This window comes from Scyliorhinus torazame, chromosome 13 (genome assembly GCF_047496885.1).
Source record: "Scyliorhinus torazame isolate Kashiwa2021f chromosome 13, sScyTor2.1, whole genome shotgun sequence".
Taxonomy (NCBI): domain Eukaryota; kingdom Metazoa; phylum Chordata; class Chondrichthyes; order Carcharhiniformes; family Scyliorhinidae; genus Scyliorhinus; species Scyliorhinus torazame.
This window is the reverse complement of record NC_092719.1, coordinates 160,693,172-160,706,336: the sequence shown is the minus strand read 5'-3', so window position 1 is coordinate 160,706,336 and position 13,165 is coordinate 160,693,172. Positions and strand designations below refer to the sequence as shown.

The 13,165-nt window shown below is 40.7% G+C and overlaps 1 protein-coding gene across 2 annotated transcripts in view; it reads right to left on the bottom strand.

The window, feature by feature from the left end:
* Nucleotides 1–973: 973 nt before the first annotated feature.
* Nucleotides 974–13,165, bottom strand: part of thoc7 (THO complex 7) — a 460,501-nt gene continuing 448,309 nt past the window's right edge. For both annotated transcript variants that reach the window (XM_072472339.1, XM_072472340.1), the window contains 6 exons: nucleotides 9,790–9,917; nucleotides 8,116–8,202; nucleotides 4,422–4,479; nucleotides 3,952–4,018; nucleotides 3,796–3,865; nucleotides 974–1,219 (listed from right to left, as the gene is read on the bottom strand). In XM_072472339.1, the coding sequence (XP_072328440.1) occupies nucleotides 1,152–1,219; nucleotides 3,796–3,865; nucleotides 3,952–4,018; nucleotides 4,422–4,479; nucleotides 8,116–8,202; nucleotides 9,790–9,917 (478 nt within the window). In that variant the 3' untranslated portion in view covers nucleotides 974–1,151. The remainder of the gene's footprint in view (nucleotides 1,220–3,795; nucleotides 3,866–3,951; nucleotides 4,019–4,421; nucleotides 4,480–8,115; nucleotides 8,203–9,789; nucleotides 9,918–13,165) is intronic.

Here is a 13,165-nt window from a genome sequence, read left to right as displayed (position 1 = left end):
ATGGCTGACAGTTCCTCAAGATGTATAGTTTTGAGGTGCTAGAACTGTTTTGAATCTATCACATTTAGCATGGTAGTAGCACCATAGAATACAATGGAGGGTATGCTCAATGTGAAGACAGGACTTAGTCTTAAGGGCTATGCAATGGTCACTACTACCTATATCATCATGAACAGATGCTTCTGCGACAGGTTAATTGAACAGGTCAAGGTCTTGTAGATGTTACCTTATCATTTCCCTTACCATCTGCTGGCTCACTCTAGCAGATATGTTGTTCAGGACTCAGCTAGTAGTGGCGTTACCAAGCCACTCTTGGAGAAGCTTCCCACCCAGAGTACATTCTGTGCCCTTGCCACCCTCAGTGCTTCTTCTGGTGTTCAACATGGAGGAGTACTGATTCATCAGCTGAGGGAGGACGGTAGATGATAATAAGTTGGAGATCTCCTTGCCCATTTTTGAACTGATGCCATGAAACCTCATGAGGTCCAGATGAGGACTTCCGGGGCAACACTCTCCCGCTTGTATACCACTGTGCTGCCGCCACCTCTACTAGGTCGGTCCTGCTAGTGGGACAGGACATATCCAGTGAAGGTGATGTTAGTATCTGGGACTTGGCTGTAAGATATTCCATGAGTATGACTTGTCAGGCTGTGGGACAGTTCTCCCAGTTTTGGCACAAACCTCCACGTTAGTAAGGAAGACTTTGCAATGTTGGGTGTGCCATTGCCGTTTCCGGTGCCCAAGTCGATGCGATATAGTCCATCCGTTTTTATTCCTTTCTGACTTTTCTAGCATTTTGGTGAAACTGAGTGGCTTGCTCGGATATTTCGGAGAGCAATTAAGAGTCAATTACATTGTCCGGAGGCCAGACTGGATAAGGAGAGCAGATTTCCTTCCCCAAAGGACATTAATGAACCAGATAGGTTTTTACAACAATCAATTATAGTTTCAAAGCATCATTACTGAGACCAGCTTTCAATTCCAGATTTTTTTATTAATGAATTCAACATTTATTTCTCATGTTTGGTTTCAAAAAATTGTACTTATAAAAGTTTAGGTTTGGAACTCTGGCGTCGGCATTAAATGTTTTCTCCATTTTTGAAAAAATAACAATTTTTACTGGAATTTAAAAGTTCTCAATGGCAGGCCCACTAATGTCCATTTTGTATCTCCATGCGAGTCTCTGGAGAGTCCTCACCGTCCGACAATTTCTCATCACCTGAATTAGCATAATAAAGAATTAGGTTACAATAAATACTTTCTGCATAGATCTGAGCTTAGTTGTTTGTTTTGCCCTATTTCCTATGGGGTTGGTAACATCCTCATGCAGTTGCAGAAACAGCAGTATTCTTTGGCTTTGCATGCAATTATACCTCTATGAACTGACCTTGTAATAGAATGCAGGTTAGATTTTTGTAAAATATTGCAGTGTTCCCACTGTACAGGACATGAAAAAGGGACACTTCATTTGTTGGCAGCAGCATATTCTAAAGCTGTATTAGTACCAAGAAGATTTGAGATGGCTGCAGCAAGGTCTGGATGCAACTTTGGAGGCCCTACTGTATTAAGTGTTAAAAAGAATAGATATTCTTCCATGAAGAGTAACTCAAAAGAATCCTGCCTGGAGGTAACAGAGTGAACATTCTCACCTGCAACTAAATCCTAACTGCTACTTGGTATGTTCACCTTTCTACAAAGTAACGGTTACATTGATTTGTGCTTGACCTTGTTTCACTGAGTGGATACTTATTCTACCGTTGTTTAAAGATGCAAAGTTCACAAATATCCAGTTCAGGTCAAAACCTGGGTAATGCCATCACAAAACTGGATATATGGCAGTGTGAGGCAGCTCCTATAAAATACTCGGGACTACATCTGGGACAGATTGACACCACCGCATCTGAGAAGGTATGCATATTAGATTCAAATCTGTAACATACATGTTTTAGCAAAACATTCCATGTAGCTGCCACATCAATGCACTGAGACTCTGAAAATGTGACAAGGAACATACGTTGGCTACACACGGAATGTTCGTATTACATGTTCACAGAGTTGTATCTGAGGACTGATAGCCAGGGTCTCCTCTTCGCCACCTGTTCTATGACAATTGCACTTAGCAGATGATGTTTATGCGAGATGATTCAAGAGTGTTACAATCGGGAGACGCTAGGAAATTGGATCCGGCAATTTAGGAATTAACAGACTGAGGGTAAAACTGCTAGCACTGGGTCAGAGGTATACACCCACACCTGGCCTGAGTTACATTGTCCCATTCAGACTTAAACTCATTCATGGGAGTAAACGGGCAGTGGTTAGCATTAGAATACCCAATTCATTTTGTACCAATTAAGGGGCAATTTAGTATGGCCAATCCACCTGCCCTGCACATCTTTGGGTGTGGAGGCGAAACGCACGCAAACACAGGGAGAATGTGCAAACTCCACAGGGACAGTGACCCAGAGCCGGCTTCGAACCTGGGACCTCGGCGCCGTGAGGCAGCAGTGCTAACCTCTGCGCCACCGTGCAGCCCTCATAAATTGGAAGCTAACTGCATATTCATAGCATGGCCCAGTTCTTTGGTGTAAACGGGAGTGGGCAATCAAAAGCCCAGGTAGCGATGATGAGTTCAAATTTGGACACCCCAGGACAGAACCACTGTTTGAGGGGCTGGGCGGAGCTCAGAGAGAGAAAAGAATCCTGTTTGAACAAGTGGGGCAGAAGGATTTGGAAATCCACCGAGAGAGGTCATGAAAAGCTGCAACAGAGAGCGGCTTTCGTAAAGGGGTCTGAAGGAGCTACTCTATCAAAAGGAATATATTCTATAAATGCAAGTATCATTGTTGCCTGCCTGCTTAAGCATGTTAATTTTACATTCGGTTTAATGAGAAATTATGCATTAGGGTTAAAAGATACATGTCGGCTGTTTTTGTTAGGTTTGAAGTTTAACTATTGTTTTTCTTTTGCTTTAATAAACTTTTGTTTGTAAAAATAACCAAGCCCTATTTCTTATGCAATCGCTCCTAGAGTGAATCAATTTTCCACACAGTAAAAAAAAAAATCTAAATCCATTGCCCTTGTGGTCCAGTATCTTATCCACTTTTGGGATCTGACCAGTCATCTGTAACAAAGAGACAATCATTTTGTGTACCTAATCTAACCTGAACTGCAACAACCACTACTACTGCACTGCTGCTTCCTGAAGAATAACATCCACAGATGGAATGGAGCTTTAAGATGCATATAGCTGTAATATTGAAACTTTAGGGCACTACAAAATCAGAAATGTAGTTTCTGGGTCAACATGCAGGTATTAATGTAACTAACAAGCAAGTTCCTGTTGTGGAGCGGAAGTCAATATGGCTGAACACACCCAGCACCATTTGATATAAAGATGTAAACTTTGATAGTGCTCTTCAGGTGCTGAGATTGTAATATGGGACAAGGACATCATAAAATATTTTCTGGAGGTCTCAAGTGCTTTTCCCACCAGATTATCTCATACTAACACCATAAGCCATAGGAGCAGAATTAGGCCACTCGGCCCATCGCGTCTACTCCGCCATTCAATCATGGCTGATATTTTTCTCATCCCCATTCTCCTGCCTTCTCCCCATAACCCCTGATCCTCTTATTAATCAACAGCAATGGCCACACAACAGGTCTTAGAACCGTAGAACACAGATCACCTGCAGCCAATGCGGGCCACTCCTAGTCAGGCATCATATTATAATTACTATTTGCATATATGAGAAAATGGTACAAATGTTCTTTTGTGTATCAAGGAATACTCACTTTCCAATGTCTGTTGTAGTTCATGTATAGTGCTGAGTAGAACATGGAACTGTTTTCTTCTTAGTTCAAGCTAGTAATAACAAAGGTAGAAGTGTTAATTTGAATGATAACGGAAACAAAGAAAATAGAAAATATTTGGTCAGGGGTTAATATTACCTTATCTTCCACACTTTCTTTAATGTGAGAAAGATGTTCTAGTTCCTTACCAAGTGCCTCTAGCTGCCTAGAAATTAAGGGGAGAAGAGATTTTTCAAAGACAAAACTTAATTTTTAGATTTTCTACAGACATTTTTAAAACTAATTCCGTGATGTTTATCTTATTTTGTCATTTCCTCTCCACTTTCCTCTTCCAACGTTGCCTTGTCTCTCATTTCATTTTTCATCATCCTTTACAATGAAGTGGACAAGATGGTCCATTTAACCAACACCATCACAAACACAAAATCTCTAACTGGTGGAACAGTTAGTATGCACCATTAGCCAATGCAAGACGATCCAATATGTGCAAATATTGCAGTCACATGCATGCCCAGCTATCCACTATGTCAGAGCTTCTGCCAAATATATTTTTATTTAAAACACAATTGAAATGTACAGAAACTTATTTCATTAAAGAACACACTTACTGTAAGGTTTCATGTCTATCAGGATGCTGCTGGATTACTTTTGCTAATGCGTCATACTCTGTAAAAATGAATACAGAGAAAACTTTAAAAGTACTGCTTCGCCAAACACAAATGAACTGGAGAAATTTTTTTTTTTAATTTATAGATGATTAGCTCTCAGTAAATTAACCAAAACATTTTTTTAAATCCGAGTTGAATTGACACCCAAAGCTGAAGTAAGAATCAGCACCGAGGTAGGACGACAGGAAACCCTAAGTAGAAGGCAAGAATATATCTGAAAGAGAGCAGAGGAAGTAGAACTCGTTTTGGAATGAACAGAAACATGAAAGGAGGAAGAGTGGATCAAGGGAGACAGTCAAATCAGGGCTGAGACCAGGAGGTAGTAGCAAAATATAGATACAGTGACAAAATCTAGAACTTGAGGCTTTTGGAGAGTGCAAGTGCAGGTATGAGGAAGTCCACAATCTATCTGAAAACTTCTAGATTCCGTAGCCTGGTTGCTTCAAATTCAGCTTCACATCATTGCATGTATTATGGTAATGGTTGTGTCATGCAGTAGCTTGTGGCAGCTGTCATGTGGTTATTTTGCAGAGAGCATTGTGTCCTAACTAAGCCATAAATGTGCACAGGAGAGCATTCTGGGGGTTGGGATTTTCAGGAGGTCTGGCTTATGGCTGCAGACTATGTATGGCAAAATAGTGAGAAATTAGATAAATCAAGCAGATGTGCTAGGTAAGTTTGTCTAGACCACTTGTTTTGTGTTATGTTGCTATAAATATTTATTAGCATGCAAAGAAGCGGATAGGGATTCAAGCTTTATCTCAATGTTTTTAGTCGAATATGATTGGGAAAATTGAGATGGGGAGATTAGATTTTTTTTTTTAACACGAGTCAAACTGAAGTGAATTAAACAATTAGAAGGGAGACAGACACCTTTTCTATTGCTTCTTCATACTTGAAAAGGAAAAGAGTAAATAAAGTGGGTTTTGGTCCTTTAGAGCAGTGTTTTTAAAACTTGTTTTCCCGGGACCCATTTTTGCCAATTGGTCGATCTTCGGAAACCACACCACATTCGCTCACCCAGTCTATCCTGAGGGAAGGTAGTATTTGCAACACTAAAGGTTTCTTGCCCCAGGCAAGGGAGGGAAAGAAAATGATTTAGTTTTCCTGTGCTGGCTGGCGTCACTCGCCCTGGTGCTGTCAAACGATCTGCTTGTGATTCCAAAGAAAAATGTAAAATAAGTAACTATTCTCGTACTCCTCCGCCAAAGAAACTTCAGCCTGTGTCTCAGGCTGGCTCCGTTATTCTCACTTCCCAAGTGTGCTGGTCTAATGACCATTGCTCAGCTCCATGATGGCCTTTTGCAAAAGGGACCTGGTCATTTACCAGTTGGAGTTTTCTCAGGTTAACAGGATCTCCAAGAAGGATCTACATTCCCTTCCCACCCGTTCTCCTATTTCAAACCACACTCCCAGAAAGTAATATTCTATTCCTTGTTGCGATCCTTTTTGGGAAAATAAAGCCCATTGCAAAACTCTAAGGATGAAAAACAAAATGCGAATCAGAAATGCAAGCACATGTTGGAATTGCACGGGGCAGGTTAACCTGAAACAAGTCAGAAGCAGCAACTGGGTTCAGCCACATATTCACCATTTCCCCACCTTTAAGGCAGCACAAGACAATGGAAGCTTCTCATTTGAGTTAATACAGTCAGTGTTCACCTCTGGGAATTATAAAGCAGTGATTTCAACTTCTGCAAGAATGTGTCCAAAATCAGAGAAAAAAAATCATTTTTATGAAACACACAGGGACAGCAGGAGGTGAAGGTGCCTCTCACCTTTAAACTTATGCCCCCAGAAGCATTAGTAAGAACAAGGTGCAGAGCTTTAATCTGTATCTCAGAACATCTTGGTCCAGCTTAGCTCACTGAACCTCTTGACACAATCAAATTGTTTCTTGTCTCTCTGGAGGTGAACTTCTAAAATTAGGCAATAACCCTGGTTTTGCAGATGTGTTTTCCGGATTGATTTGCCCCCGCCGAGACGGAGTTTGAATTTTCTTCAGTTTCATCATTAATATTACAGTTTCAGTGATGTTAGCAAAAGTAAAGGATTACCATTGATGCATGATCGCATAAATGCTGCTTGTTAAAAAAATCTCTGAAATACACAAAAAAAAGTGCGAGTGCCTGGCGGCTGCTCTCCTTCCACTGCCCGCTTTCCCGCCCTCCGCTGCCAGTCCTGCACTCACCAAAACATTCCAGCAGCTGACTGGGGCACACTTCCAAGCTTCCCACGGTTGGGAACCACTGCAACAGGACGTTGACATTTACGGCAGGATTTACCTGCAGACTTCAGACTTCTGCCGTTGGGAAACTCGATTATAGGTTGATATGCGCAGAACACCGCAACCCTTTTGACACCCGCCCATGGCCCACCCACGGGTCCCGACGTGCGTATTGAAAAACCCTGCTTTAGAGAAAGAGATAGGGGATTAATCATGGGAAATAAGGAAATGGTAGAAGCGTTGAACAGAAATTGTGTCTCTGTCTTCACTGTAGAAGACAGAAATAACATCTCAGAAATACTCGTCAATGAAGAGGTGAAAGGGCAGCACGGTGGCACAGTGGTTAGCATTGCTGCCTACGGCGCTGAGGACCCGGGTCCGAATCCCGGCCCTGGGTCACTGTCTGTGTGGAGTTTGCACATTCTCCCCGTGTCTGCATGGGTTTCACCCCCACAACCCAAAGATGTGCAGGATAGGCGGATTGGCCACACTAAATTGCCCCTTAATTGGAAAAAATAATTGGGTACTCTAAATTTAAAAAATAAAAAAGAGGAGGTGAAAGGGTGAAGGAACTTAAAACAATTTCAATCACCAGGAAAAGGTGCGAAGAAAAGATTGAATTAACAGAGAAAAAGAGAGACAGAAAATAAGAATTAAATTCGCAATTTGACATTCATAAAATCTCCAAGAACAAAGCGCCACCTGAAGGACTGAAATTAAACAGTTTAAATTATTCCCTTTCCGGGTCAGAGAGGTTGATCAGCATTGCATTAACAATTACCACATCATTAAAAAAAAGTATTTATGCTCTCGATTACCAGACTTAGCTTAGGGCAATTCGCATTTAAATCCACAAGCTCGGGGCAGCACGGTGGCGCAGTGGTTAGCATTGCTGCCTCACGGCGCCGAGGTCCCAGGTTCGATCCCGGCTCTGGGTCATTGTCCGTGTGGAGTTTGCACATTCTCCCCGGGTTTGCATGGGTTTCGCCCCCACAATCCAAAGATGTGCAGGGTAGGTGAACTGGCCATGCTAAATTGCCCCTTAATTGGAAAAAATGAATTGGGTACTCTAAATTTATAATACAAAAAATCCACAAGTCTGAAAAATAATGGGGAGGCGAAGGGTGAGATGTCATTTTTAATAAGCAAATGGGGGTGTGACATAAATTGATCAGCAATTCTGGAGATTCACAACCTACAGCGTATCTCTTAACCTCCTGAATGTTCTGGCCAGTTTGCTCATTAATAACGTTAACACACCATTATTTTTTCAGCAAGATCAGATCCATTGTGATAAACATCTACTGTAGAGGTTTTCAGGTATCTATGCTGATTTATGGTATTAGATCATTTTGTTCAGCAAGGACAACCTATTTAAATCATGCGAATAAAAAGTAGAAATATTACCTTGACGATTTTTCCGAATTCGTTTTGCTTGTAAAATCTGTTTTTTACATTCTGAGATCTTGTCATGTGCGGCTGCAATGTTACTTTCTGAAAATAGTACAATTTTCTTAGAAAACACAAATATAAAATCAAACTTATCTTTATGGATTTTCTTAGAGAGTTCTCAGCAAAATTGTTGCCAGTGTAGTCAAGGTTGTGGTAAAACGTAAATTGTTACTATTTAATTGTAAAATATAAGCCTGCCGTGTATTTGTTAGCTGGTATTTCTTTAAAAATGTTTGCACATGCTTTGAACTTTCACTAACTTTCCAAACATGGAAGTATACAAGATCCAATATTAAAGGAAAATGTTTTGACTATACCAACAATACAGTATTGACAACTGTAATTATGGCTGCGCACCCTGAAAGTTCCAACTTAAATTTCCAGAAAAAACAAGCATACTGTAAAGCGCCATTTGTGCTGGGTACATTTCCAGAGTTATTGGCAGTCCTTTGCGTAAGTGGCTATGCTTCCAGCGTGAGCCGACAGCAAATGTGAACAGACTTCAACAGTGTTAAGAGTTTACAATTTACCCCTAATATTTTTGTGATTATGAAACATACAAAACACATTTTATATTTTTTATCCGACATCTAGCCTTGGATGAGCCGCAATTTCCTTCAGCTAATACCAAAATCATCGATTCTAACTCCTGCCAGTGACCCCATCTCCTTCCCTGACCATTGTTTCAGGCTGAATCAGGCATCTTGCAGCCTTAGCACCCATATTCAACCCCAAGGTGAGCTTCTAATTCTACATCTTCACTGGTGCAAAGTCCGCCTTGTTCCAACCCTGCAACATCCCTCACCTCTGACCTTGTTTCAGCCCATCTGCTACTGAAACTCTCATTAATTTTTTGTCATTCCAGACTAAACTATTCTTTTTTTTAAATAAATTTAGAGTACCCAATTCATTTTTTCCAATTAAGGGGCAATTTAGCCTGGCCAATCCACCTACCCTGCACATCTTTGGGTTGTGGGGGCGAAAACCACGCAAACACGGGGAGAATGTGCAAACTCCACACGGACAGTGACCCAGAGCCGGGATCGAACCTGAGACCGCGGCGCATGAGGTAGCAGGGCTAATCCACTGCGCCACCGTGGTGCCCCAGACTAAATTATTCTCATGCTCTCTAACACAAGCCTACCATTCTCCACCCTCCAAAAAACTCAACATGTCCAATGCTCTTGTGCCATATTCCGTTCTGCACCATGTCTCAACAACCATCATCCTTGCTGACCTACGTTGGCTCCAACTCTCTCGATACCTCAAATTTAAATTCTGCATCCTTATATTTAAATTCCCATAATGTGGCCTTTCCCAGCTCTGTAACCTTTTCCAGCATCACAACCCTAGTTCATTCTTTAAACCATGCTCCAGCTTTATTAAACATTTAAAATCATTGCAAAATAAAGTACTCAATTGTCCTGAAAGGATCAACAAAATCTAAGTAAATCTTTCCATTGTAAGCAAACAATGCTCACATTACACAGAAAAAGTACAGCCACAGACTGAAGACACCACAAATGTGAATTTCCAAGAAGTAACTCAATGAAAAGCTAATCAGTACGAAGAGTTTACCTCTATATAATTAGACTATTTTCATTGTATCATTATTAAGTTTTTTCTTACCTATGTCTTTTGATATTTTCTCATAGTTCAGCATTTCCCTCAGGTTCATATCATACACAAGCAATGTTTTTCCCATGGAAAATTCACATTGTCCCAATGTACCAAGCATGCGCTGGTGTTGGCTATACCTAGAAGATAGTAAGGTGAAAAATGCATTATACCATCATAACCAGTCACTAACCAGTGTGCTGAGTTATGAGTCTTGGATTGTAAGTTACTGGAAATTCCAAAAGCACAATTTCAGATTTCACTCCACTTAGCGAGTCTAAAATTAAATCAAAACTCCTTTGTGGCTTAGCATGCTTATTTTGTGAATAACTGAACCAACAGACTGAGATCAGCACTGAATTAGTTGGTGGCTCCATGGGCGCCACTTGAGCAAGGTATTAAAGATATCCTGTGCAGACAAGGAGTTCGTCGACAGAATAGTTTTAACTTGGTGAGAGAAAAACAAATAATAAAACAAGTCTATATCAAAATTCTAGCTAAGTTTTAAAATGTTGGGCGGCACGGTGACGCAGTGGTTAGCATTGCTGCCTCATGGCACCGAGGACCCATGTTCGATCCCGGCTCCTGGTCACTGTCCTTGTGGACACATTCTCCCTGTGTCTGCATGGGTCTCACCTCCACAACTCAAAAGATGTGCAGGCTAGGTGGATTGGCCACGCTAAATTACCTCTTAATTGGAAAAAAAAATTGGGTACTCTAAATTTATTTTTAAAATAAAATAAAATAAAAATAAGTTTTAAAAAGTTATAACTTATTACATTCCAATTTATTTTTCACATTACCTGCCCCCCCAAAAAAAAGTCAATATTGTTATTCTACAATTATTTCCCAAAAGCAGAAGTTCCATTGCTGGCTTCACAACATGGACATTTGTTATATAGTTGTTAACAACACGGTCAAAATAACTATTACCGATATTATTTGGTTTTTTAAAATAAATTTAGAGTACCCAATTCATTTTTTTCCAATTAAGGGGCATGATAAATCTACCTACCTGGCACATCTTTTGGGTTGTGGGGCGAACCCCACGCAAACACGGGGAGAATGTGCAAACTCTACATACAGACAGTGACCCAGAGCCGGGATCGAACCTGGGACCTCGGTGCCGTGAGACAGCAATGCTAACCACTGCGCCACCGTGCTGCCCTTATTACTGTCATTATGATTAACCTCAAAAGTCCGCGTTTAATGATCAGTTCCAGCTGAAGCTTAAAGCACCAAGTCCGAGTACAATATATCTCAGTACTAAAAGAAATTCAGGATAGTAGTAAATTGAGATGCAAAATTTATTGCAAAGCCCATTTCAAATAAAGATGTCAACAGTGGGCAAAATTAATCTTAGTTAATAAAAATAGCCAGAATTATGATCCTCAGTTGTTATTGGGTGAGCAAATATTGGAATCTGCAGGGAATTCAACTGACATAGTGAACAAAGCCAATAATTCTAAGCATAAACAAAAGTAATCATGTCTCACAAATATAATAGAATTATTTGATAATTGTAAGCCAGCGAATGAGAGTAGTGAAAGGATACATATGCAAATTTTGAAAATCACGATAAAAAAACGCTAAAACAAAACAAAAATTACAGGAGTCTAGTGGAAGCTTTGGTTGAGCCTCACTTAGAATAGTGCCCAGTTTTGGTCCCCTCACATGGTGGGTGACAGAGACCTGGGTAAGGTTTCAGAGGAGGGTCACTAGATTGATACGTTGTTTAAAGGCCCTCGATTACCACAATAGGCTTTTAACCCAACAAAAGCTAAGACTTGAAGAAGATTTGATTGAGGTCTTTAAACATTAGATTCAGTCTCTGAATCGTCAGATCCTGAGCTTCCAATAGCTTGCCATTTTAATTCTTTGGCTCACTCCCACCTCAGCTTCCAACACCATTCCAATGAGGTCTTTAAACATTAGATTCAGTCTCTGAATCGTCAGATCCTGAGCTTCCAATAGCTTGCCATTTTAATTCTTTGGCTCACTCCCACCTCAGCTTCCAACACCATTCCAATGAAGCTTGATGGAAGCTCAAGGACGGCTACTCATCTTTCGATTAGACACTTTACAACCTTCCAAATTCAACACTGAGTAACAACTTCAGATCAAAACCACTGGTCCCATTTTTCCATACTACAGTTTTTTTACTTGCCCCGTCACTAGCCCTTTTCATCTTGCATCATCATCATCATCACTTTTGTCATTTAATCATTCCTTCCTCTCAGCCAATCATAGATTTTCCCTTAGGTACTTTCCTCCCCACTCCTGGATTGTTAAATAAAACCTATTACATCTCTAATATTTATCAGTTCTGATGATAAGACCTAAAATGTTAACTCAGTTTCTCTCTCCACACACACTGCCTGCCCTACTGAGAATTTCCAGCATTTTCTATTTTTATTCCAGGGTAGTCTGTTTAAGTTAAATATATTGAGGAGGATCATGAGACGTGTATATCATTTAAATAAGTATTATCGGGAGGTACTTGTGTTCAAAATCAGTGATTTATGAAACAAGTTGCGGATTCAGTGGAAGCACTTAAGGGAGAGCTGCAGGGTGGGTAACATAACTGCATTTAGAGAGAGAATGGGTAGCAGGGAACATTTCCCCCAGTAACCGCCGCATCTTAAAACTTGTTTGATTGCTTTTAGGTATCAGAGAAATGTCCTAGAGGTTTTTTTCCCCCCACATTGGTCTATAGTTTTTTTCCTTGCTTTTTCCAGGCGATTGGCAGTTGATAGATGTGTGGGTGTCAACATATATGGAACCTGCACCACAATAGTATTTGTGATGCACTAAGCTGATCTTTTCCTCTCTTTGCTATTCACGTGAACATAACCAGGTCATGGGAGCAGACAAATTATATGTGCAAAATCAAAAGAGAACTCCACAAAACTTTGGACACAAAGGAAACTTACTCTGCACTCAAGAAATGCAATCTTTTACAAAGAGTACCCAGCAGGTCCGTTTCATAATATTTATAATAACAGATACACAATTTAATACAGAGATAACAATGCAGGAATGGGAGGTGAAGGGGGCAGCTCGGTGGTGCAGTGGTTAACACTGCTGCCTCACGGCGCTGAGGTCCCAGGTTCAATCCGGCTCTGGGTCACTGTCCATGTGGAGTTTGCACATTCTCCCCGTTTCTGCGTGGGTTTCAGCCCCACAACCCAAAGATGTGCAGGGTAGGTGGATTGGCCAGACTAAATTGCCCCTTAATTGGAAAAAATGAATTGGGTACTCTAAATTTTTTTTTAAAAAGGAATGGGAGGTGAAAATTGTCTGAACGTGCCCTGGACATGAACGTAAGCAATAGTGAATGAGATGGATTATAAACAGAAAATGCTGGAAATGCACAGCATCTTTCGAG